The 27,009-nt window shown below is 45.3% G+C and overlaps 3 protein-coding genes and 1 long non-coding RNA gene across 5 annotated transcripts; 1 reads left to right on the forward strand and 3 right to left on the reverse strand.

The window, feature by feature from the left end:
• Window positions 1-2,014: 2,014 nt before the first annotated feature.
• On the reverse strand, window positions 2,015-6,729 carry hepacama (hepatic and glial cell adhesion molecule a). Its single transcript, XM_076146320.1, has 7 exons — window positions 6,624-6,729; window positions 4,636-4,983; window positions 3,811-4,092; window positions 2,920-3,010; window positions 2,595-2,662; window positions 2,438-2,508; window positions 2,015-2,356 (listed from the first exon to the last, which is right to left on the reverse strand). Exons 1-7 carry the CDS (start codon window positions 6,727-6,729, stop codon window positions 2,015-2,017), a joined length of 1,308 nt encoding a protein of 435 aa, XP_076002435.1.
• Window positions 6,730-10,421: 3,692 nt separating this feature from the next.
• nrgnb (neurogranin (protein kinase C substrate, RC3) b) lies at window positions 10,422-18,728 on the reverse strand. Its single transcript, XM_076146321.1, has 4 exons — window positions 18,575-18,728; window positions 16,501-17,732; window positions 12,736-12,894; window positions 10,422-11,478 (listed from the first exon to the last, which is right to left on the reverse strand). Exons 1-4 carry the CDS (start codon window positions 18,726-18,728, stop codon window positions 11,455-11,457), a joined length of 1,569 nt encoding a protein of 522 aa, XP_076002436.1. The 3' UTR covers window positions 10,422-11,454.
• Window positions 18,729-19,261: 533 nt separating this feature from the next.
• On the forward strand, window positions 19,262-21,700 carry LOC142995038 (uncharacterized). The gene is made up of 4 exons (XR_012961481.1): window positions 19,262-19,377; window positions 19,465-19,577; window positions 20,529-20,672; window positions 20,860-21,700. It is a non-coding gene; the product is annotated as an uncharacterized LOC142995038 (long non-coding RNA).
• Window positions 21,701-21,818: 118 nt separating this feature from the next.
• Window positions 21,819-24,162, reverse strand: LOC142995037 (uncharacterized). Of its 2 annotated transcripts, none has more exons than XM_076145920.1 (10): window positions 23,993-24,162; window positions 23,584-23,883; window positions 23,445-23,498; window positions 23,308-23,343; window positions 23,108-23,218; window positions 22,981-23,005; window positions 22,845-22,888; window positions 22,704-22,754; window positions 22,501-22,616; window positions 21,819-22,135 (listed from the first exon to the last, which is right to left on the reverse strand). In XM_076145920.1, the coding sequence occupies exons 1-10, from the start codon at window positions 24,036-24,038 to the stop codon at window positions 22,004-22,006; spliced, it is 915 nt and encodes a 304-aa protein (XP_076002035.1). In that variant the 5' UTR covers window positions 24,039-24,162; the 3' UTR covers window positions 21,819-22,003. The 2 variants fall into 2 exon arrangements, with proteins under 2 accessions (XP_076002035.1, XP_076002033.1); XM_076145918.1 differs by having other exon boundaries at window positions 23,102-23,218; window positions 23,993-24,161.
• Window positions 24,163-27,009: the final 2,847 nt, after the last annotated feature.

Raw genomic sequence — 27,009 nt, forward strand, 5'->3', positions numbered from 1 at the left:
GGAGCACGTCGTGATTACAGCGTGAAGGATGCTTCAACGTGCGCTTGTTTTGGAAAGAAATTCTCCTCGATCTTGTGGACGCTGTGATCTCGGGGAGCCGTCAGCGTGTTTAGGAACATTTTGTGGTGATGTTTTAGGGTAAAACCAAAGCCAGGTGCCGTAGCAGGAGCTTTCCTGTTATGAATTGGGTCCTGGCGAGATGAGAGCTGTCATAACAATGGAGCCACCCTCCTCCATTCGGGATTTCAAATCAACTGCCTGGTTTGAACAAGGATATTAGCGAGAAGGCTCACCAGCCAGGAGGAGGTCATTAATCAGAGATGAAGAGCATCCTTCTCCTACATCACCCCTTTCCAACTCATTGGATACTGATTCCTTCTCATTTGCTGGCACACACACACATGCATGAGAACCCACACACACAGATGTGAGCCGTCTCTCCAGAGACTAATTATGGCCTGGGCCTCCATGCTGCTCTGACAGGCTGAGTGGGAGGAGGAACATGAGGCATCAGACTCTCTGCATAATATTCTTTTAAGAATTATGTAAAAAAAGAAAAATAGATCACAGAGTTTCCCAAATCATAACTGTGCATCAAACATTTCGCACATTTCATTTGATTGAAAAGTACAGTATCTTCTGCGCAGTGATTATTCTCATGCTTGTGTGCTCGATTTCCTGTGTGAACGTGTGTGTGTGTGTGTGAACGTGTCCATGTGTATTCATGAGGATCGAATGATTCAATAGAACAAAGACACGGAGATCAAAACAGACGGATCTGATTGCTTGGGGAACTGTAAGACACAGGCAGGCCTGCATGATCATCACACCTTCACTAATTGAAGATACATTTGGGGATAAAAGCAAAAAATCGTGCATATTTTCATGATAAAAGATGTCCAGCTGGATGTCTGAAAGGAACAAATGGTCCCCATCATAATTTGTGTGGATGTCTGCGTGTTTATATTCGTCACGACTAAATGCAGAACGCAGTCTTATCTCATCTCTTTAGCCTAGTAAATACAGCAAATCTCAACCAAACGGAGGCCATATGATTGCACGGGTTGCTTCATATTAAGATCCAGGATATATATGAACTATATGTCATTGATTTGATTGGCCAACAGGTTTATTTTTATCATACTTGTACTTCTTACTTGAAGTCTGAGTGCAGCTTAATGCTCATTGACCTTTAAATAACAAGCAGGTCATCCGGTAGCAAACATGGGCTATTATTGGTATAATCATGCATGGGGGGGGGGGGGGGACATCAGCACAAACATGTTATTTAACCATTTTTATTTGTCTGGTAAAGAACTTTCCAGATGAAAAAGGCCCAAACAATAATGACGGTCCAGGTAAAATCAATTTACAGGAAAATCCCGAGCTTTCTCTATTGAACATTGACAGCAGCGTGCACGAAAAATGATAAGGAAAGATAATGGTGACATCTAATGGACTAGATAGGTACTGCACCCAAAGACCAAGACTCTAAACTCAAATTCAGCAGCTTCACCGAAACAAAACAAGGTCAAAATCCATCTTGGTTTTATATAAGTGTGTGTAGCATTAATAACACAATATAATACTGTAACGATAAATAAAAATAATAAGTGAAGATACAATGTGTGTGTGTGCTGTCTAAGAGGGACGGCGGGTGATTTTGTTACTTCAGAATATAACTAGCCTAACAGGAAAGAGGAGCCGCTGCCCAAACATTCACATCTCATTTACATATGTACAGAATTCACAGTAAAACTCAAATATATATTGTTGTGTACAGCATATTGTCACGCTGCAGGACAAACATGTGCATCTATGGAGAAACAGATGAAAACAGATGAAGGAAGACAACGAGAAGTTATCCGACAGTAGATTCTCGACCTTTGCCCTCTAAATCAAATCCAGCATCCTGGCGAACAGGACGCAACAAACGACCAACATTCTATACATTTACTTTATACATCTCCATATATAAAAAAGCATCTATCCCAGGGAACACAGGTCGCTGCGGTCACTGGTCGCTGGTGCCGGGACTCTCTGTCACCTCTACGGGCAGGTGGCTGGTGGGGATGCCCACGGGGGGACGACCCTTCCTGATGGGGCTGAAGCCGCGGGGGGACGAGCTTGGGGACTGAGCCGGGGAGCGGAGGGGACGTAGGGGAGGAACCGGGGGGCCCAGCGGGAGAGGCTGCGCCAACGGGGAGGGGCTGCGGGGGTACCGGCGGGGGGCGGACCAGACGGGCCTCTCGGTCCTGTTGGCGGAGGGGACGTGGACCGGGGAGAAGGTGACGGGGCTGAGGTCGGATTGGCTGGCAGCGATGCTAGAACATTCCTCCAGACGCTCCATAGTCTCCTGGAAGAGAAGAAGGTTTCACACGTTGTAAAACCATCCGAGTGTGTGATGGAGCCACAGCTGATGTAAGGTCTCACTTACGTCTTCGTTGAGGACGTAGAGAGGCATGGGACTCCTCCGGCCCAGCGTGGACGGTTTGGGTACAACGTCAACTGCAAATACACGACACATTAAAGGTTTCTATCACGTGCTACAGCGTGAGCAACATATGAAGACGACATCTCCTCCTGCTGCCTACCATCATGTCCATTTTCACCCTGGTCCACATAGACAGGGACTCTTTGAGGGGTGGAACGATGCTTCTTTCTGCAGAAACCAAATAAACTGATCAAACACACACATCCAGCTTGGAACACAAGTTACAGTGTTCATGTGTTCACTGGAAAGAAATGTGTGTAACCAGCAGAGCACAAACGCTGTGGAGCTAATTGAGATTCTGGACACATGCTGAAAGGCTGCAAGAGAAAGAATAGAGAGAGAGAGAGAGAGAGAGAGAGAGAGAGAGAAAGACAGAGACAGAGACAGAGACAGAGAGAGAGAGAGAAGAGAGGAGTGACTCGTACTTGGAGGGCTTCCAACAGGCACACACCGTCACCAGGGTGATGAGGAGGAATATGCCCCCGGTGGACAGGATGATGTATAGCGAGCTCCGTCCTAAGCCAGAGGGATACAGAGGGGAGAGAGAGAGAGAGGGGGAGGGAAACAGTGGAGGGGTTGAGAGAGGAAGAGAGAGAGAATGTCAGTAATAGGAGGGTGATGTAACTTTTCTTCGCCCTCTCTCACCTTTGCTCTGCAGTTTATACAGCAGAACTGCTCTAACTGCTGTTTCCCTGTTTTGCGTGTGAACGAGTAAAGTTTTGTGCGGAGTTGTCCACCGATTGCCGAATGTGTCGAGGGCCTTGACCAAAGCGGAGGTGCAGGTTGTGCCTGATCATCATTGTGAGGCAGCACCGCAGTGTGTGCTGAGCAAAAACACACTGAGCTCTGCTTTGCTGTCTCCTCACGCAGCTCATCACTCATCGCTATACGGCAATAATGAACTCTGGATTACCGAGGACCCACTGGGCCGAAACGTCCTCCACACCTGCTCGCCTCTTAAATAACTGACTGAACTCTCACAGGGCTGCACCCCCCCTCTGTGTGTGTGTGTGTGTATATGTGTGTGTGTGTGTGTGTGTGTGTGTGTGTGTGTGTGTGTGTGTGTGTATGTGTGTGTGTGTGTGTGTGTGTGTGCGTGCGAGTGTGTGTCAGCCCTCTGGATTAGTTCACTTCTTGTAAACAGTATAGACATCGTCTTCATCATGACCTCAGAATTACGAGCTTCTCTCTGGCAGTTAAGGACATAAACTTAGTACAAACAGGTTCAGGGGCAGATAGAACCTACCAAGGTCACTATAATCATCCTCCTCCTCCTCCTCCTCCTCCTCCTCCTTCCAGTTGAGTGTGCCACCTACTGTAGACGGTGAGTTTAACGGGTGAGCTCCTCACGCTGCTGATGGGGTTCTCCACCGTGCAGGTGTAGATGTCGTCGTCTGACATCAGCACCCGTGTGATGGTCAGCACCTTCTGGTCGTGCGAGAGCAGCAGGCGCGTGTCGTTGGTCAGCACCTTGCCTCCCTTCAGCCAGCCGTACACGGGCTTGGTGCCGTTGTCGTGGGAGCAGTGGAGGTGAAAGTGCTCGCTGTACTCCAGCACGGACGACGCCATCATCTGGATGTAAGGTTTGGACACGGGAACTGTGGAGGGGACAGGAGAGGAGAGGACAGGACAGGACGGGACAGATTGAGATTGAAATGTAAAGATTTAAGGACACATACTGTACCTTAGACTTTAATTTTGATCCCTAGCTTTTCTCTTTCTTTTTCATCATCACTTTTTTACATGATTTAATTTAATTTCTCAGCATTTTATTTCATTTCTTGTTTTATGCAAATTTCTTTTATTGACAATTTTAATACTTAAATACTTCTACTGCTACATCTATTAAATGACTTAATACTTAAACTGTATGGAAGTTTCTGTACTAATAAAATGTGATTGATTGATTGTTATCTTTTATGGACCGTGCAAGGTCCAGGATCTGCATGGGATTCAAACCCAGGACCAAATTAGCTTTTCCTCATACTGAAGTCTTGGTGTGTGACTGGAGCTGAATTCAACTATAAGTGTCATTGCTTTGTATGTAAAACATGTATCTAAAAAACATCTAACTGCACTAACTAACTAAAGAATCATGGATGTTAAGCTTGTGTGTTCTTCAGCTCCTAACTCCTCTTCACCGTCCACAGTCAGCTGGATGTCGTGCTCTCCTGTGAAGGTGTCGTCGGTGATGGAGATCTCCACTTCGTACGCTCCCTCGTCTGACAGCTGCAGGTTGTGGAGCAGCAGAGACCCGTTCTCCAGCACCAGGACTCGGTTGCGGTACTCCGGCCTCAGGTTGCCTATGATGCTGGTTCCGATGGACTGCACCACGGTGATGGGTTTCTCCTTGTCTCTCTTCAGCTGCCACTTGATGACGGGCTGGTCGGAGCTGCTGCTGGTGTAGCTGACTGACAGCAGCGCCTCTCGGCCCACCGTGCCTCTCACCACCTGGGTTTGGCTCGTCACGTTAACCCCCGACACCTCGCCTGGAATGATGAGACGGAGGAATGCAGGGCTGTGGCTATTTACTGGAGCCTTATCTCTCAGAACTCTCTCTCAAGCAAACCATACAATGTACCACTAACATGTAGTATATGATTAACACAAGCATACACTCTAAAGTTAAGAATATATAAAAGTCTAATCTAAGCAACATATTGGAGTTTATTGTAAAATTTGGGTTTGTGCACTCAAAAATGCTCTCTCACACACACACAGACACACACACAGAATTGTTTGCTGGACATACTGAGAACTGCAGTAGCCTGTATTGCATTGTTGGTCCCGACTGTAACAATGTGGCTGGACAAATGTTGAAAAAAGCAAAGCCTCAAACACGGATCTATGATGTCATCACAGTTCTGTAATTTCCGTATACATTAACAGTTATTCAGAATGATTGACTTGTTTGAATCGATGATGGCCCTGATACTCTCATTTCACAGTTGACACAATATTACAACCACACACACACAGACACACGCGCACTGGCTATGCTCTGTCAGGCCTCTGATGTCTTGATACATCACTAATCTTCGTCTTTTCATACTCCTCTGCACGTCGTCTCCAGGACCCCTGCAGCGAACAAGCTGAATACAAATTTTGATTTGTGTTTTCCAATTATCTCTCGCCTCCCGCAGAGCCACAGGCCGAAGGTGTTAGAGCGCTCGTCACATTTCGTTCTTTATGGAGGAGGCCTGTCGTGGAAACCAAACACTGCTAAGCGATTATTGCTCACAGTGGCAGCTCCCATAACTCAGCATTGGTGGACACACGGAGGCCTAAACATTGGCAAGGAGCCTATGAGCCAAGGCGTCCTACTGTTAGGCCTCAGTGATGGAGAGAGGGGGGGTGGGGGGAGGGGGAGAGAGAGAGAGAGAGAGAGAGAGAGAGAGAGAGAGTCGGTACTGTTCGTTATTCTCTGCAGTGAGGCAGTTAGTAAGGCATCGCCTCATCGCTGTGGTAACCATTTGGTCCGCCTGACAGGGGTTGCCAGGACGATACGACAAAGGGCACGATTGTTGGAACTAGTTTCCTCTCTTGAAAAGAGTGAGGGAAGTTGGGACACGGGATTGTGTGTGTGTGTGTGTGTGTGTGTGTGTGTGTGTGTGTTTGTGTGTGTGTGAAAGAGGGAGAGAGAGAGAGAGGGAGTCTTTGTCAGTGGTGAAGCAGGAGATAGACACAGGGTTCAGTGATTATACATCGGCCTGTTTCTGGGTAAATTGGGTCCCGTGGTACCAAATCATCAAACTTTGAACCCAAACCACAGCTTGCACACCGGCTGAAATCATACATTTAATTCAAAGACCACCAGAAACAAACACAACACAACAGGCTCTTCCCTCGTTAACAACTCCACTAATCGTGTGGATATAATATTCCCCTCACACTCCCCACTCATATATAGGTACAATGACTAAGACCCCTGCAGGAGTTTGGGGCCGAACAGAGAGAAACCGGAGAACAGGTTTTAGTTCTGCTGCCTTCCCACTGTATGACAAACCGGACAGAATCTGCTACCGACTCAACCGAGCGTTAACTTCACTGGACAAATCTAATCCACGCAAATCTATTCAAAGTTTCAGAGTTTCAAAACTTTAACGTCTAATCTCTGTCCGGAACTTACCTGCAAGTAGGAGGAGGAGGAGGAGGAGGAGGCCGAAGAGCGTCGGTCGTGGAGGAATACCAGTCAAACAGTGGCCTGTGGAGGAGGTCTTCCCCTCCACCTTCATCTTGCAGTGTCCCAGGCTGAGTCTCTGTCCCACCCAGTGAGCATGGTTTACCCACCCCGGGCACGTCTACACACAGCAGCACTCGCTCCCCTCTGCCTGCCTGCCTGCCTGCCTGCCTGCCTGCCTGCCTGCTACTCTGGCCTCTGCCTGGCCACACTGAGCCCCACTCTCCTCACAGCACCCCAGTCACAGCCAACAACGGCCAACTCTGTGTGTGTGTGTGTGTGTGTGTGTGTGTGTGTGTGTGTGTGGGTGGGTGTGGGTGTGGGTGTGGGTGTGGGTGTGTGTGCGTTCATGTGACACAGAGACGTGGTGTAACTGCTTCTCTTCCTCTCTCCTCCGCAGAGAAGAAAGGAAATGTGTTTGTTTTACGCACAATTATCCACGTTAGAGCATCTGTTGTCGTCTCAAGTCTGCAAACTAAAGGTGTGTGTGTGTGTGTGTGTGTTTGTTTGATCCTTTTAATGCTGAGTGAGGCTTGAAAAGGGGTTTCTGAGTTTGGAATTGCTTTGCTGGAATTCCTACTGGGAAGAGCTACTCCAACTCCAAACAGCACCCACTTAAAGAGCTGAAATGACTGAGCATGAACAACAACCCCCCCCCCACCACCACCACCACACACACACACACACACACACACACACACACACACAGACACAGACACATTCCCTGACCCCCCCTTTAGCCCACTTTCACCTCATTGTGCAAAATTCTCCGGAGCCTCCCAATAAACTCACAATTTATCACTTGGCAAACAACCCCGCGGCTGACTCACACACACGCACGCGCACACACACACACACACACACACACACACACACACACACACACACACACACACACACACACACACACACACACACGCGCACACACACACACACACACACACACACACACACACACACACACACACACGCACACACACACACTCTGCCTTCAGGCTTTTTGCTCCTTGTTATGACAGTAGCTGTCAGTCAGGGCTCTGTGAGAGATGATGTGATGTAATAGATGTGAAGTTCCCAGTTTGTCCTCTAGGTGGTGTTAAAGGTGCGTGGAGGCGGTGTGGAGTGTTTGGCATGATGGGATGCAGGAGTTTGGGTTTGTGTTATAACGCCCATTATATTATGTATCATGTTTGTAATGTTCAAATGGAAGAAAATGAAGCATCGAGAGGGGCACACATACCTCTGCCAAGGACGAACAAGATCAGGATAAAATGCCTCTTGGTCTAATAGTAAATGGACCAAAAGGGAAATCGAATAATATATTGAAGATGTTGTTATTCTGGATCCATCCTTCATTTCTGAATCCATTCTTTCGGACCTGAACACTAAATTAACTAAATGCTGTTGAATGTTGCACGTTTGTCATTTCTAGCATCGTTTATATCAGATTCAGCCTGCTACATTAGATGTCCCATCATGTCTCAAACAAAAACCCACACACACGTTCCATCAAGTCACTTACGTGGCATCGATTGTTTATATCCAGCAGGGACGTGCATTGTAATTCGGCTTCTTTCTCTCTGAGCGTATTGTTTAATCACAAAGGGAGGTTTTGTGCGATGCGGTCGGTAGAAAGCTGCTGTTCCACTCCGCCGTCCCAGGGTTTTAGACTCCTTGTGTAGTCTGCCATCAAAGCTAAACGTCCACCCCTCTCCACCCCTTCACCTCTGCCCCCGGGGTAAGAGCGGCGCCTCCCTCTGCACTCTCATCTTCTAACGCGCCTTAAATCACGGGGAAACACTTTCCATTAAAGAGATCAGAGAAGATTTGGAGGCCTGCATGTGTGTGAGTCAGTATGTTTGCCTGCGCTGTGACAGAAACCATTGTCACCCGTCGTTCTCCACAAAAGGCCCGTTGTCCTGTTGTCACTTTGTATCTTCGAGTAGGTGTGTGTCTGTGTGTGTGTCGCAATGGATTCAATCAAAACGTGACACATTTGTTACACACTCCAAAGGCGTTATCGCGTCTTTTCAACAGCGGCCTCGCCGGTGGTTCATGCTGTTGCGTCTTTATGCCTCATTAATGCCAGATTGCGTAACCTAATTATGACATAAAATAATAGACTTTGGAGGCCCTGATGACTGCAGACTACCACCGCCGAGAGGATAATTGCGCCCCCTGCTGTTCCTGCTGGCGTACGTTCATTCTCTAATTACCACCCAGGAGAGCGCAGAACTCTTCTCCCCCTGCTGACAAGCTGTCTGAGAGAGAGAGGGAGAGAGAGAGAGAGAGAAAGAGAGAGAGAGAGAGAGAGAGAGAGAACCGACCGGGCAGAGCTCTCGCATGATCTCCTAAAATAGTCCACATTCAGCTGAGCAAGGAAGGAGAAGAGGTGGTGGTGGGGCGCTGTTATTCTTTGTTTCAGCGCTGGATTTACAAGCACTAACTTGCCCCCACACACACACACACACACACACACACACACACACACACACACACACACACACACACACACACACAAGCACACACACACACACACACACACACACACACACACACACACACACATACATATTTCATATCAGGATGTTAGACAGAAAAAGTGATTTCTAGGTTGTAGGCTTATTTTGTTGTTGTCGTTCCTCCAATCGGCAGCACCAAGTGGGTGTTGTTCTATGTTTGGAGGTGTGCATAAAAAACATTGATTGTTCACCTCACAGGCGGTGATGAGGAGACAGGAGAACGAGGCCATATCACCTGTGGGACTGAGTAGGAGAGAGAGAGGAGCCAGAAAAGGTCCACAAAAGCCCAGCGAGGAAGAGGAGGAGGAGGAGGAGGAGGAGGAAGAGGAAGAGGAAGAGGAAGAGGAGGAGGACAGTCGCGTTGACATACAAGTGATTTTTGCCCAAAAGAAAATGCGAAAGCAAGACGCATGCTGGTTCATATGTCCCATCTCTGCCAGCTGGTGACACAACCAAGTATGTGTGTGTGTGAGTGTGTGTGTGTGTGTGTGTGTGTGTGTGTGTGTGTGTGTGAGTGAGTGTGTATGAGTATGTAAGTGTGTGAGTGACAGCGACTGACTTGAGTGGGATGTGCACACTGGAGTATACGGCTCGTGCTTTTCCTGTGTGAGCGTGTGTGTTGTGTGTGTGTATGTGTGTGTGTGTGTGCGTGCGGTGCAGCTCAGATGTGTGTGGGCGGGCTGAGTGGGAGCACAAGGGAGACTGGAGATGCTCGTCGAGCTCCATGATTCTCAAACCGAGCCTCTGCAAATTAAGCCAAAAAAAACGCGGCCTTTCATTTCATTTAAGGCGTCTCGTCATTTTATAATATGACTTATTTGATATCAAGCATTCAGATTAACTCATTATCTGCTCATCAGTGTTGTTGTTGTTGTTTGGTTCTCTTGCCATCTCCAGTTGCACATATTACAAATGAGCACTCTCATGTTCTGGAATTATTCATCATATCCCCGGCGTTTGTCAGCCTCACTGGAGACATTTGTTGGTTTGTGTTTGGTGGAACGCTGCCCTGCTGTTTGTGTGGTGTGTGTGTGTGCGTCTGTGTTGCAGTGAGACACAAGAGAGGATCCAGCTAAATGAGCAGCCATTTCTGAAAGACACACTGAAGCAAACACACACACACTGGTCTTAAACAGAGACGCTGGAAAGATCAAAGATTCTGTCTGGGGAAAACGCAGCGTAATAAAGTGTAAAACACACATTTGACCATATATTTAAGGTGGATTTATTAGTGTATAATGCCATAACTCTACACAAAGGTACCATTCAGTGAAGTATTCAAGCAGGAAAGCTCTGCAGGTCGGACAATAATTCAGTTTTTACACACTCGATTCAAGCACGAGTCAAACAAGTCAAACCCATCGAACACAAAGCACAGAGCACACTGATCTATACGCCTCTTTAGATAGATAAAGCTTTACCATCAAAAGCATCTGGAAAGGAAAATCAAAAAGTGTAATTTACGCCATGCTAACTGTCCTGGAAGATCAGATTTATAGAAAATGCTTGAAAAGGTGAAAAGAGAAAAGTGTGATGGGTGCGATTACAGTCGAGATGAAACCGAAAACTTAAGAAGAAGAAATCAAATATACATAGCTACGTCACTTTTGATTATTTTCATAGTTTAATCATAATTTTTTCTGAGCACGTTAAATAGGCAAACAATGATAACAATAACGATAATAAGAAGAATAAAGACAAGGGAGGAAAAAAACGGGCGCGAAAAAAGCAAAACAACCTCAGCCGTTAATTATGCAAAAGATTACTCAGGATACACAGGAGATGCGTTTACACACACACACACACACACACAGAACCCTTTCAAAATAAGCCCTGTTTAGCATTTAGATGACATTCATTTTCACATTCACAGATCTTCATCATCTAAAAACTAGCACACTACCAGAAGTTTCACAAGTACATGCAGTGAGTCGCAAATTCTGGGTCAAAGACATCCGTACTGGTGAGAGTGCCGGGGGAAGGAGTGTTAAGAGTTCACAAAATCCGCATTAAACACAACCTCAAAAACCGTCTGTTCACTCTCTATACACTGCTAATGTATGTGTGTGTGTGCGTGTGTGTGGGCGTGAGGGGTGGGGGGGGGGAAATGAAACAACTCCTGGGTGCATCAGCCGGCACTCCTCTTCATCCGGGTCAGGACAGTGTGTGTGTGTGTGTGTGTGTGTGTGTGTGTGTGTGTGTGGGGTGTGTGGTGGTGGGGGTTTTTCACTGCTCTGGCACAGATGTGTCGTCGCTCTCTACTGCCCCCGATCCTCCTGTCTCTAGAAAAACACACAAAGGGGAAAAACGTTAACAGACTCAAATCTGCAATGACATCTGAATCTTCGTCGTTTACGCTTTGATATAACACAGATATGTTGAAGGTTTAATGACGCAAAGACAAAGTAGAAGTTCTGGATTTTCCCTCAGGCCGATGTAACCGAGCTTGCACACCCGTCTCTCGCCGGTGGAAAGGAAAGGGGGTCTCCTCCAGCGGGAGGGAGGCACTTCAGCTTCAGATGCTCTGTTCCTGTCCGACAGGTCCATTAATTCTGCCTTGCACTTCTAACGCACCTGGAGATATAAATAACATCTCCTACATAACGGAGGCGACGCAGCCGGCATCTGGGTTAGGGAGCAGTCGGATGACGTGGATTCCCCCCCCCGGTGCCATCACACATCCCTGAAGAGAAGGCCCGTCCGTCTTTTTAGGGGAAAATGTGAAACTTTTGAGTCGTGGGAATCGAAACGTTCAAGTTTCCCCCGTCTAACCTAAGCAGGGAATATCTCTCACGTCGCTGGAGTTATAGTTTGCATCTTTAGCCTCCTTTAAAGTCCAAACCTCCTGATCTGAAAAACACTTTTAAGACGGGAACTAGATTCTTGAAGCACTCCGCACTTTTATTCTGACTTGTCTTCTTTGAAGTGACTGAACAGTGACTCAAGATTTATTTATAACCACTTTGTCTGAGGCGTTAATTGAAATCCTCAATCTTCTGTTGCTGGAGACCCCGTCGGGTAATTAAGCTGCAGTCGCTCAGTTACACTCTGCATTAATCACACAAGGGAGAATGCGTGAGGGGCTCTAAAAGGTATATTTAATTATGCATGTACGTCTGTTAAATGCTTTTTCTTCTGCCATGTTAAATGGTGCGTCAGCTTGTGTTCGGCTGTGAGCAATGTGAAGCTCCTCCCAGTCATACATAATCATGAAGGAATCACGCACAACACACTCTGCTGACCTGAGCCGCTTTAATCTTAAAATTGCTATAAATCAAAGTTTCGAGACATTTCAAGAGAAGATGTTTTCATTCTAAATCATTATACCTCCCCCTTCCACTCCCCCCTCCCCTCCCACCTGCATCACTTACCTCACACCACCTGCTGTATGGGCGCTCGTGACAACACCATCCTTATAGTCTCTATCCATAATGCCATACTCAGTGGCATTATGCTGACCCAGTCTTATCTCTTGGCTCTACACGCCACTGACCTGTGTCCCCCTGGCTGCCGTTGAGTGCCTCCCCACTGCTGCTCACCTCCTCCCCCTCCGCTTTGTCCTCCGGCTTCATCTTCTTGCGGGTCATGTGGCCGCGGAAGCCGGCCTGTATTTTGGCGGCGGCCCTGTTGGCCTCTGGGTCGTCCAGCGGGATGTCCATGATGTCCTCCTCCTCCTGGGGCCGGCTGCATTCCTCCTGCTGAGACAAACGGCCCACGCACAGGACGGTAAACAAAGCTTTAAATACAGAGGCGACGTCTTATAACAGTGAGGTGAAATGTGCTTGTGTTTGTTGACGAGCGGCTCTCGCATGACTTGACTCGGGGCTCTGGGGAGGTTCCATCCTTTGCTCCACTTGTCATACACAACAGAGTGCTGGTGAAAACATGCCTGTTGTGTAATCTACTGTTTTCCATTAAGGAGTGAAGCCGGACAAAGCGGCAACACTGGCACACAAACCTCACAGATGTAGATGCTTACAAACATTTTGAGTGGGATGTTTTTGATTCTAGATGCAGTTATGGTTCAAAATACAATAAAGCTTTATCGGCAAATTTTTTTGACGGGGAAAATGAATTTGTTCCCTGCAAAATTCCACTAGAAAAAAAAGATGACCCAGCAAAACCAAATAAAGATGCAGCAGCAGCAGCAGCTCCATCTCACTGTCCCGGCGGAGACGCGTGGAAGTGGGCGGAAGAGGCAGGAATTCTTGCCTGTCACAAAAGTGTCAGTGGAATAGCGCCGAGTTATGTAAACACCCAAAAAACCCTGGAATCTGCTCTGCTACCCTGCTGCACGTCGCTCTGACTGACAGTTTTGCACAGAAAGGGAAGAACGGAGCCCACTGTCATCCTCACACACACACACACAAGGCAGTGAAACCCCTCTCCGTTGTGTGTGTGGGTGTACGACCACCCACCTGTTCAGCCAGCACTCATTAGCCTCTCTGTCTGACTGACTGACTGGCTGCTCGCTGTGCAGCTGGAATCGACTCCATCAACACAGAGCTGCGGTTGTTCTTTTTTTCTCTCACTTCTTCTGGTTGTGTTTTTGTGCTTTTTGGCTGCATTCTGGTGTGATTCTTGTGTAATATTGGCAAATTATCATAAAAAGACAAGTACTCATTGACATGACTCAGCTTAGACAGATGAATTAAGTAAAGAATAGAGAACACACACACAGAAACGATTGAAATGATATGTTTCTATCTATTTGTGACCGGTAAACAACTATATTATCAACAGCTACTAAACTATTCAGCAGTTAAAATTGAATTTGAAGAAAAGTTGAAGTGAATTTGAAGCCTTTTACTCACATTGTGACAGTCCATCACTTCAGTCTGCGGGTGAGCTGACCTCGCCTAAGCCGTTTAGAAGCCTCGAATGCCTCGAAAGAGCCGCTGGTATGATACAGATGCCTCGCTGGCTCTAACTAACAATCAGTGTATGCTCGGTATCAGCCGCTCACGTAGAGAGAGAGGGAGAGAGAAGGACAGAGGGAGGGAGAGAGAAGGAGAGAGAGAGGGAGGGAGGGAGGGAGGGAGGGAGGGAGGGAAAGAGAGACCTCCTACAAACATGACAGCATGTGTTCCATCTCTTCACTGTCCTTAAGGTTGCAAACCTGCTGTGTTCACCTTTGACAGACCCTCACATCAACACACACACACACACACACACACACACACACACACACACACACACACACACACACACACACACACACACACACACACACACGACCCAAAGGCCGAGGGGACGAAGCTGAGATTCGCCTGCCTCAGTGGTGTGAAGTTTAACACTGGGGCTCATTCAAGTTCGGTTGTTAATTTGGAACTCAATAAGTGACTACTGCATGCAGCGAGCGCCATGACAACACACAAGTTACAGTGTTACAACAAGAAAGTCCACTGCTAAAAACAGATGACCAATATAGAAATACTATGTCAGTGCCAGATGGTCAACAAAACTATTATTGCTGAGTTTCAAATTCGGCTAATAGTGTGGAAAGGAAACGGCGTAAGCATCTTGGACTATTTTGCACTATGAGGTGTTATACATTGATTATAAACACAGTGAGCTAACAGCCCTCTCCATCCCTCTGATCCCAGCTGGTATGGCCGCCCACACTCCGCTGCTGCCTGCCTCAGAGAAAAGACACGGAGCGAAACTGAAACATCCATCTATCGGACCTCATTTTAATTCTTTACAAACCATTGAAACATCACATGAAGTCATCCCCTAAATCACATCCCCCTGTCACGCCTCCTCTCAGTCGCTGAATCGCCGTATCAATCAAGGATTCGACAATTATTCGCAGGATTGACAACCGCTGCACGATTAAATGTGGCTGTAATTAATCATAATGTAGTTCTCCTCAGCTCGCATTCGAGTGTATCTCACACACGGTATTCACACACGGCCGGGCGACTGTAACCATCACAGGCCCTCGCGAACGTTGAGGTGAAGACACAAAAGTTTAAGACAATCACTTGCAGGTAGGTCAGTTTCAGAATAGATGGCCTATATACGGTGTAGTTTGGTGGCTGTTCTGTTTCACCTGAGAGTAATTGAGCCAGTAAGCAAGAGCACACGAAGAACCGCGTGTGGAAATACTGAAAGTGGTCTTTTACTGTTTTATGTGTGATTTAAAGGCTCATATGAAAGGTAGATTACATGCAGATGGTGCCTAGCAACTATCAGCATCACCATCTCTCCTATTAATTCCATGACGACACACGCAGAGAGAGGAGAGAGCAGGATGGTGAGGGGTTACCATGGAAACTTTCTCACTACTCCTTCCTACACTCCCTCCATCCGTGTTTGGAGCCGTGTTGGTCCTGACAAATCAGACAGGCTAACTGTGGTGGCGGTTAAAAAAAACTGAAAAACTGTCTTACAGGCCTAATTCACAAGATAAATTGTTCAATCGGGCTTTTATGATGACAGATTACTGAGCCCAGCTTCAATCTGTGTCTCCCAAGAGCAGAAGGGATTTGGCTCTAACAAAATCTCGGTATTAAAGCTGTAATTTAGCACCAAGCAACAGAGGAAAAGGCTTTCAACGAGATCTCTGTCTCACAAACACACAAACACACAGATCATGTTGGACGTCCACGCCGGATTGTGAGCGTCTGTGACACTTGTTTGATGACATTCAGAGTTTACCAGAGCAGCGACCTGAACCTCACTGAGGGAGTGCGACTATTTTTGGGGATGCGTTCCATCATCTGCCCCTGGAGAGTCCAGAGGAGAGAGAGAAGAGAGGGGCCATGTGGATCTGACGCGTCCTTGAAGGGTTTATTTTATGTAGGTTACCTGAGGAACGACTGCAGTCAAACTAAAGACTGATGTTACACCCAGATCACATGAGTCACGACTATAAAGTACAAGACATTATGGATGACGAAGATCAATACTTTTATTTTGATTCTGTGTTAAGGTTTGAATCGAATCCAAATTTGGAGGATTTTAGGTGTTCCTAGATTCCTAGGCGTAGGTTGGGATCACCCAGGAAGGTCTAACCTGGCCTGGTAGAAGAAACACCTGAGCTGCTTTACTACCTGGATAAGGAAGGGAAAATGGATGGATAATCCAAAGGATCTGTCTCCGGTATACAATGAAACATGTAAATCTGATTCCTACGATCTGACTTTGCTCAAAGGCGAGAAGCTTAGGATAGAACTTGACAAACAAACACATCACCAAACCACGTTTGAATGAAAAGGGTTCAACTGTAATATAAAGGCATAGAAAAATGTGTTGAATGTGTTTTAAAGGGAACAGGACAGGAATCAGTCATTGGTTACCTTCCTGTCCTCGGACTCTGCGTCCTTCTCTGACCCAAGTGGCCTTTGACCCCCTTGCTTGTCTGAATCCAGCTCATCTGCGCTTTGTGTGGCGATGATGATGTTGCTGCTGCCTTCTTCCCGTACCACATCACTCTCCTGTCCATCAGAACCAGGCTGTCCTCTCTCTGGACACTCTGGCATGACCTCTATTTCTTCCAGCGTGTCCTCTGACCGCGCCTCTACGTGGGTCTGGCCCTCGTCGCTCTCTTCTGGTAGACGCTCTCTAGCTTTCTCTGAAGTTTCCTCTGAGGATTCCCTCTCAGCCTCCATTCTGGCCAATGATGGATGGATGACTAAGTTAGTCTTTGCAGCACCATTGCTCATTTCAAGACATGACTGATCCCCCAACTCGCCAGGACCTCGCTCGTCTTCTCTGTCTTCTCCTTCAATGTCCCCCATCTCTTCTTCTCCGAGGTCACTCTTTGTTTTCTCTCGTTCCAACTCCTCAGACGTGGCTTCGACTATCGTCTCGTTATTTCTCTTGTTGTCCTGATCATCAGAGAGGACGACTTTTGTTCCGTCCTGCAGCGTCTTCTCTTCTGTCTCGACTGTGGGTTCACGAGCTATGACGATGTTTTCGTCATCTTTTACCTTCTCATCCTCGCCACTATCGTTTGAATCAGAGTCGCTGGCGTCCGCCTTCTCTCTTGTTGTATCAGAAGGCACATTGACTTGATCCTCAAGGCCATCAGCTTCCTGCTCTGCTTCCTCAATTTTAGGTTCATTAAGGACCTTTGTCCCGTGTGTGTTATCGTCTGTCCCCTCTTCCGTAAACTCCCTGGAATCTTTGCCTTGTTCTGTCGCTGATACATTAGTTTGTGGCACTTCTACAGAGTCCTCTTTCTCCAAAGCTTCAGTAACACTCTGAGTCTCTGGAACATCTTCAAAGTTCACCTCAACCAAAGTGTCTTCTTTTGCTGTAGCATCACCTTCTGAACTTTCCTCTGTGTGAGGCTTTTCTCTGGGGGCTTGGTCTTCACTGTCTTTAGTTTGAAGTAATGAGCTTTCATCTTTGTGGACGTATACGTCAACTGTACGTCCTTCTAATGGCGACTCCGTCCTTCCAAGCTCCTCTGCACACACCAATTCAGTTTGTTCTTCTCCGTCTGTGTCTGTAAACTCCTCGTCTACATCTGCAGTGTCTCGTTTGTGAACTGTTTGATCGCCGTTGTCTTCTGCCATTCCCAACTCTTGAGCGCACACATCTGCACTTGCAATCACACTGAACAATGACAAGTCTGGTTCTAAATCAGCCTCGTCTTCATCTTGAACAGATCTGTTCTCTTTCTCATCAGCTGTTGTCTCGACCTGATCAAGTGTAGCTCTGCTCTGGCCTTCCTCTTCCTCCTCCTCCTCCTCCTCCTCTGTTCCACTCAGTTCTTCAGATACTTCACCCACAAGTGGGAGCCTGATTCCTGATTCCTCTTTTCCCACAGAAACATCTTCATCTGTAACAGCGATCTTTCCATCCTCTCCTTCACTCTCAGTTGAATCTTCCTCTTCGGGGACATTTGCAAGGCTGGGTTCATCAGTTTGGGAGTCGTTAGACTTTTCCCTGAAAAGGTAAAAATAAAAATAAAAGGCAATAAACAACTGAATCTTATAATTTATGGGTCACAAAGCGAGACTCACCCACGTCCTACAATTGTATGCACAATGACATGTAAAATGTTTGCTTCAATAAAAACAAATAGCAAAAACAAACAAAACAAAGCTCACTTAGTCATTGTCTCTGTTGCCGATTCTTCAACTGGATGAGCCTGTATGGATATAAACACAAAAAAATGTAATGAAGTACTCACATAAAAACACAAATACTATCTATACTGAAGCTTTATTAACAAAGACTACAACTGGCCTTGAATGCATGATTGTTGTAGAATCTGTCTTCCAGTTTGGCAGCCCATTCAGCAGGGTCTATGCCATTCTCTGAAAACAAAGACCAAAGCTACAAAAGTTAATTATCTCCACACTGATGATGAGTGCAGTCAGAGAGTTTGGGTTGCACAAAATCTTAACAATTGGAATGTACCTTCTCTTTGTTTCAGAAGGGCTTCAAAGTAGTAAGCAGCATACGTAGGGATGTCTTCAGGCTGGTCTCGTAGAATCTCTCTGGTCAGGCCCTCCAGCACAGTGCCAAACCCCCGTGGGACCCTCAGGTGAGTGTTGGAAAAAGGCACTGCCATTGTTTTCTACAGACAGCAGAGAGTCGCCTTCAAAAGCGTCCCAGAGTTCTGGATTTTCAAACTTTTATGTGTTGTTATTCTCATCATTATTATTATCATCATTATTATCATCATTATTATCATCATTATCATCACCATCACCATCACCATCACCATTATTATTATCATTATTATTATTATTATTATTATTATTATTATTATTATTATTATGTAGTGATTCATCCAAATGCAACTAAGGATTTCTTGTTTGGTAGACTTCATATAATTAATATAAGAGCTCCATATAAATAAATAAATGCATAATATAAGAAAAAAAATACACAATATATAATTTGTTCTTTAGGACAACAGCTGCTAAATTTAACTATTTTTGTAAAATGTATGTAAAAAATTAGTTAACAGTACAATATTCGTGTTTTTCACATCCGTCGTCTCTACTAAATATTTATTGGAGTTAAAGTCATTAGACACAACTCGCTGCTTCAGCACAGGAAACCGGAAGCGGAAAAGAGCTAACAGGCTAGCAAAACAAACGCTGATACGAAATTGTTTAGCTCCAAAACTTTCTCACAGCGTGATGGTCACCGTGCTTTTAACTGGTTATTGGTGATATTTCCTGAATACTATTAGAAGAAACAACTTTTAAAGCGTACGTACCGTTGCTGTTTAAAGTTGATAGCTAAGAACGCTCCTGTGTGTACACTCGGCATTAACACACTTGTTGATACGTTTCTAGGTAACGATTCTCACTACGGATTCCGACAAGGTTCAAAAGTGGAAATAAGGAAGTTTAACATTGATTGAAGAGGAAAGGTTGTGGAAAAACGTTCCGACGTCCAACACTGGAGTGTAAGTAGAGACAAATTACTCAGCACACCCTGGACATTACTGAAGCGTTTTCTATTTTGTCTTAAGACGTTAAAACAAAGCTAAAACATTAATTAACATAGAGGCACAGTTGTGCTATTTTTTGTGGCTCCTGCGTGTTTGTTTTCTGAGCCAGAGGAGCTCATGGAATTCATTAATAGACACGATGAGCGTCTGGAAAACCTGCACCAGGATTCCAAAGTCCCACAATCCCATTTCTGTGCTGGCACCAGTTTAATTATCTCGTTCCCACATGTAATAAGTTGCGCCCGTGCATTATTGTTTATTATTAACACAGGATGTCATCTCTGTTCCCTTAGTCCTTTAAGGCCCTCCCGTCGTGTTTTAATAAACCTATCATATGCAAAGTTATGCAGACGCCATATGATTCCACTTCAGAGACATTTGAATTCATCGTTTTCTGACTAATATGACTATGACTCACTTTTTCTAAAGGGCACCAGTAAAAAAAAAAAATTGGGCAATAAACAACTCAAAACTTTTATGCAGCAATATGTGGTACATTTTGAAAATACTTCTACTGCTCTCTGGGGCTCACCTGAGATCTGTGACTGTTCTTCAGCTACAGCCTCTTCTCTTCCTGCGGTGCCCTTTCTTCTTACTCTTAATAACACTGCAAACCTGCCACCGCTTTGAGTGTTTTAGTGTTTTTTTTTTAAATACTAATCTGTCTGGAAATCTGTGACATGACTCTTATCACTTTATTTGTACCCAGATATGTTATATTTTATGATCACATCTATCATTATTTCTGATCTAATCTGGATATTAGACCAGACTTCCTCAACAATAGGATTGCATGCAGATTTAATTTCTATTTGATCATCAGACAATGTTGTACAAAGTCTTCTGTCCACAGAAGTACATTGACTACATGTAACACATTCTCATCTTTTCTTCCTTTTTCCTTAGCGGTCTATGGTTCACAAGGCGAGACTCACTCACAAGTCGTCTTCTCTGTTGCGGATTCTCAAACTGCATGATCCTGTTTGAATATAGAAAAATAATGTAATGATGAAGTACTCGCATAAAAACAAGGACATCATTATTCTGTATGTAAGTATGTTAACAACTACTACAACTGGCCTTGTAGGCATTGTCAAATTTGTCCTTCTGCTCCCCTCCTGCAGAACCTGTGCCACTCTCTAAAGACAAAGACAGAAAGGACCACAGTTAATTATCTCAACACTGACAATGAGTGACACTGACAAATTTTTACAATTGTACCTTCTCTTTGTTTTAGAAGGGCTTCAAAGTAGCGTGCAGCATAGGCAGGAATGTCTTCAGGCTGGTCTCGTAGGATCTCTCTGGTCAGGTCCTCCAGGATGGAGCCAAACCCATATGGGACCCTCAGGTGAGTGTTGGAAAAAGGCACTGCCATTGTTCTCTACAGACAGCAGAGATAAACACTGCAGTCACTTTCAAATGCGTCAAAGAGGTCTGGAGTAATGAGCATCTGTGTTTACTTCCCTTTGTCTTGAAACTATCACTAACATGAACATTTCAGCTACTTTCACATTCCAACTACTATCATTATTCACCTTTTAATCATTAAAATGCGACTAAGGGTTTCTTGTTGCCAACACTTTCCCTAGAGTTCAAGACACCAAAGGACATCTGGGTATTTGTCTGTAAGTCATCATTACCTATAAACGGTTAAAAGTTTTCCGGTTGAGGCTCGTCAAACAGTGTCTGCCACGTGCACAATGAGACTAGGTCATTGTTCTTTTAAATGTTAAATTAGAAAACACAAAAATTACAAAGACAAACGTACAGTCAAGAAACTGTGTCGCTTCCAATGTCGCTTACAACACTGTTAGACCATCGGACAGCTACTTTAATAACAAAAGTGATGTCATCAAACCAAACATGTCATCCAAACTAACAAACTAAATTATGTCATCGATTTATGAAATACCAATCTCTCAGTTTATCTCTGGCTCTTACGCTCGGCGCCTAATTGGCTAAGCAGGAGGACAAGGAACCTTTATTCAACTTGTTTCTTGTCTTGGCACTGCTGCTGTTCCCCTGGAGCTTGGGAACATTTCAATGACTCTTCCCCCACATGAGCCTTTCACTCCTTCGGGGTGTGATGCTGTTGATGCATGACTCCATCTAACATTCACATAGGCGGGTGTGTTTACTGCCCTTGGTCCTGTCACACGGTTCTAACTAAAGAGTAAATCACAAATCAAAGAGGAAAGGTTGTAGAAAACAGCTTTATTATTGTATTTAATGTGACATCAAGTAAGAAATAAAGACCTTGATGATATAAACACTATGTAGACACAGAATTTTATTTCCCTATAAAACAGCACTTTCTTGAAAGAGATAACATGGAACAGCATATTCAGCAAAAGCAGCTTTGATTTAAAGCTCTCCTCCAGTCAGGCATATGTGATGACTGCGTACTCGGAGTTGGTGCTCATCTTGCGGCTGACCTCTCTGGGCTGGTGGACATGCAGCCTGTCAGCTGAGCGTGAGGCCTGCAGGACATACCTGGACTCATCCAACCAACACTGGAGGGTAAGCAGAGACAAAGGACCATCTTACAACCAAAGGAGAACAAAATCTTCAGCACATCCTGGACATTAATGAAGCAATTTCGATTGTATTTTAAGATGTCGCACCAGCAAACTGCATTACTATAACTTCATTATCTTGTTCCCACATGTTATGGTTGTTGGAGTTGTGGCCATGCTTTATTGTTTATTAGTTATCTCCCCTTTTCTTATATTAAGTGATAGTGGCAATGTTTCTGAGAGGTGCTAAATCTAAATCAAGCTGCTGCAAAGATCTTCTCAAACATCTGCCGATTTGGGAGGTCATTAAAAGGTAACGTGGTCAGCGGTTGGGTTCTGCAGTCTCATTAATCTCTTCTCACCTCTTTTTGATCTCCGGGGGTCAAGTAGGAGACCTGACTGAGCTCTGGCGTGCTGACACCTCGGACTGTGATCATTATGTCGGCATATGGAACCTCTGTGTCGTCGCTCTCGTTATCTGGGTCAGAAGATAATTATCAAGTCTTTGCAGAGAAAGCGGCAAGAAAAGAAGGCGCGATGGCGTCAAATCCAGAGATTGTCTCACCTGGTGTGGGAATCCGCACTATCACTCTTTCGCAGTGTGTTGATGAAGAGCCTGGGGTTGAGGAACGACGATGAAAGACACGACTTCGTTTAGAGGCCATTACAAAATCATTCTGCGGTCTTTAAAACGCAAACTGTTTACCTGGAGCTGGTGAGCAGACGCCATGAGGAGGAGCAGATGGTGAGCTAGAAAAATGAACCAATAAAGAAGTATTACCACCCAAAACACTTTGAATAGTGATTTTATTCCACTTTTTTCCCTTTAAACTAGCACTTACGCTGACATTGGAAGAACAAGCTCCTCTGAAAATGACAAACAGCAAAGTCAGATATCTGTGTAAATTGACATAATACTTTATAGACATGATTTTAAACGCAATACAAGATCTTCACAATCACCTTTACCGTTCCAGCTCTGTCTGTTCCGGTTCACGCAGAGATGAACGGCCAATGCTGCCAGCACAATGGCCACAACGATAGTTACCGTCGCCAAGACCTTAATTCCAGTTAGGTCCCCTGTTGGTATCGGGAAACATCAGTTGTATTCATAACAAAATCCGTCCATCCATCGTGATATTCTGAGTTTATACATTGTAGTATCTCACCTCTTGTTTGGTCTTTTGGCTCAGCAGAAAGAGACACTGGGAAATGTGTTAGAACACAACATGTTGAGGTAAAAGAATTGAAAATATGACACACTTTACTTTATCTAGTTGGACATTGATCTTTTGTCAGAGCTCACCATTTCCAGCTGTCGTTTTAGGTTTAGCTGTCCAGTTTGGGGCAATTGTTTGAGCTAGAAAAACAATTAACATTTTGTTTAGTCTTCATGTCAATTGTTTAATATTCAGGAGCCATTGTGTACGAGGACGTTTGCTTACCTTGAAGACGCAGTGTCACAATACGCTCTATCTTTTTTTTGAGGTTGGGATCGTCAGTGTATTGTGTATAGCAATGGAATATACGCTTCAGATCTCTGGTAGTCAGATTTGGTATCCGATAGAACACTGTGCAATTGCTGATTTGCTTCCCGAGACAGTCCGAAGAGTCCATTTTTGTCTTCCAGCAGCCACGGACGAACCCAGAAGTGCAGTTGAAGGTGCAGTTTAGAGTCACAGGTTTTCCCAATGTCACTGGTAAGGACTCAAATTGCATGTTGAAATACCCACACCTCACCAAATCTGCAAAGAGAAGACAGAATATCTCATGAGGTACATTTAAATCTGTGTGTGTGTATACCACAATAACACATTTATCAGTCCAGTGATTAAGATCATATGCATTCTTTACCTGGGATGACCCAAAGAAAGAGCAGAGCGAGGCGGATTGAGACCATCGTCGTCAGGCTTGTAGGCTTTCTGAATCCCGCTGCTTAATTTCATGCAGTCAAAGATGTTGTAATGTTGCACCTGCACCATGTACCAACACATTGTGCTTCAAACCTTAGCTTTGAGTGTAGGAAGTGGTAAACAACAGGATCCAGCGGGGGTTGAAACTTTCTGAACTTTCCATTTCATTGCACTCTGACTTCCTGCAAGGAGGGAAAGATCGGTGGAACATGTGAAGGAATAAGGCATATTGTTGACGTTATGATATGTGATCTACAGGTGCTGGTCATATAATTAGAATATCATGAAAAAGTTGAGTCAGTTATAATCATCAAAATTAAAAGAAATAAACACTTGAAATATATCAGTCTTTGTGGAATGAATGTATACATTATACAAGTTTCACTTTTTGAATGGAATTACTGAAATAAATCAACTTTTTCATGATATTCTAATTATATGACCAGCACCTGTATATGTGGGACTGATATAGGACTGATTTTACTCCTGCATTTTACTGAGAAGTCGGAAAAGTTTACATTTGCAGCTGGTTTGTAGCAGAGAGAGTTGGAATTGTGGTTTGCTCATGCATGCACACTGTCTGCAGTTGCATCACACACACACACACACACACACACACACACACACACACACACACACACACAGTCACACACACTGTCACACACTTTCAGAAGAGAGAAAGTATGCCACATTCATGCACTACTTCATGTATTTACAACCATTTCAGGAGCGTATATTGAATTCAATGCTTATCTATTTAATACTTTTCAGTCTCAAAAAGCTATTTGGTGTTTGTTGGGCCCTCCCCTGTGTTTCTTCATTGGTGCCTCGACACGCATGACTCGGGTAACATAAATAATTGAGCCCATCGCCTAACAGAAAGAATATCTGGGTTAGCGTTAGCACGTACTCATGCATTATGAAAGTGGAGTTCCAGGCGAACATCGCTGGATGCGGTTCATGCAGTCGCCTGGGAGTCACATTTCATGCTCCTGTTTCACTTTCAGCGAGTCAGGCCCTCTCACTTTCAGTCCCACAGGCTCAGATTAGACAGTCAGTGAAAAAGCCACAAATAATCCAATGAATGTGAAGTTTGATTCAACATTCCACAATGACGCGCTCGCAGATGGTAGTTTTCTGTTTTTCAGCTTGGTGTCTTTGTCTGCAACAGGTTGAATTCGCCTCAGGTAAGAAGATTTGTGATTGTTTAATTGATATATCGACTTATGTTTATGGGACTGCAATTTAAAAAGAGTAAATCAAATTCACTGAGGTACGTCTTCATTTATTTGTATTTGTTAGAATTACCTGAAGCGGGTGCCGACCTTCCCCTGAGTGAAGACTCTGAGCTCAGTCCATGTCCAGATGGAACTTACATGTCCCACCAGCTTTGTTTGGAGTGTCCCTCTGGCCATTTGTATGTCATCAACTTTGTCTGGATTATGCAGACTCCGTAGATATTCAGAATTGGAAACATTCATCAAAACATATTTTAAATCAATGTATTTTTTTATGAAACAGCTGTCCTGGCAATGTGTCTGCTCCTCATCGATGTCCAGCAGGAACGTTCAACCTCTACACCGGGAAAAGCAGCATCACTGACTGCCAGGTGAGCGATCCCAGACAGAAACGCTCTTTGTCACGTCTCAACATTACACTCAGTAGGTGCTTATCAGTGCGTGGTGTCCTGTAGTCCTGTTCTCCAGGTCTGATCACCTCAGAGGACCGAGTGGACTGCAGGCTGTGTCCTTCAGGGTTCTCCTGCGATCCAGACAATGCCACCCTCTCCCTGTGCCCCCCAGGGAATCATTCTCCTGAGGGGCTACTCCAGTGTCTGACCTGCCCCCTGGACTCCGCCTGCACCTCTGGATTTCCTTATAAGGTCGTAATGGCTTGTCAGTTTGTCTACTTTGTAATTCTAAATCAAACATATGGATTTTGGCCTTTGTTATATCTCATTGTGTGCTTTGTAGTGTGGGCCTGGCAAGGAGCCCAACTCTGACCACACCGGGTGCAACGACTGCCCGCCAGGCTTCTTCTCCACTGTGTGTACTGTCTACTGTCTCAACTGTCCAGCAGGTAGTAGAGTCATAAAATACGATGAGACACATTCAAGCTGCTCCTCAATCAGCGTCTTCGAACGTCTTCCCTCCGTTTGCCATTATAGGTAGTTACTGTCCAGATCATGGGACGTCACAGCCGCTGGCCTGTCCTCATGGTTGGTCCTCAGCACAGGGCCAGACCGATTGCCGAAACTGTAACGACACCTCGTCACTGTGTGGGGGAGCCGGGGCCCCTCGCTGGAGCGGGCCCGCCCACAGGGCCACTCGAGCCGCCACCTGCCGGGCAGGAACATACAAAGATGACAAAGATGAGTCGGGCTGCTCTGTCTGCCCCGTAGGTGAGTGTTTATGAGCCTGTGACTGAATTTGTACAGCAGCTTCCATTTTATGCTCTTTGTGAAATACCGCCCAATGATATGAATTTGTCTTTATTCTTAATGCTGCAGGTCATTATTGCGTGGGAGGCGTAGCTGTGCCGTGTCCAGCAGGGACGTATGGCAGCAGAGACAGTCTGCAGACGCTGAGAGACTGCACAATCTGTCCCGCAGGTCTCCTTTATCGCAAACATTTGCATTCCATCTTTAGACTTTCTCTAGTCTGATTGGCCTGTTTTATTTTCTGCATTGTTTTGCTTGATCTCGCCATAGAGAATCTGTAAAAACACAGCTCATTGACTTTTTCTATAAATACTGTTCCCCAGGGTTTTACTGTCTGGAAGGCAGCTCACAGAGGCCCACCTCGCAGTTTATGTGCCCACAGGGCTATTACTGTGAGGAGGGCACCGCCACCCCCAACGGGTCACCTTGCCCTGCTGGAACAGCGGGGGAACAACTGGGTCAGACAAGTAGGACAGCTTGCAAGAGATGCAGAGAAGGACGCTTCTGTCCTGCAGGTA

The sequence above is a fragment of the Genypterus blacodes genome, unplaced genomic scaffold (assembly GCF_046128005.1).
Source record: "Genypterus blacodes isolate CSIRO-AG114 ecotype Tasmania unplaced genomic scaffold, CSIRO-AGI_Gbla_v1 ptg000032l_1, whole genome shotgun sequence".
NCBI lineage: Eukaryota > Metazoa > Chordata > Actinopteri > Ophidiiformes > Ophidiidae > Genypterus > Genypterus blacodes.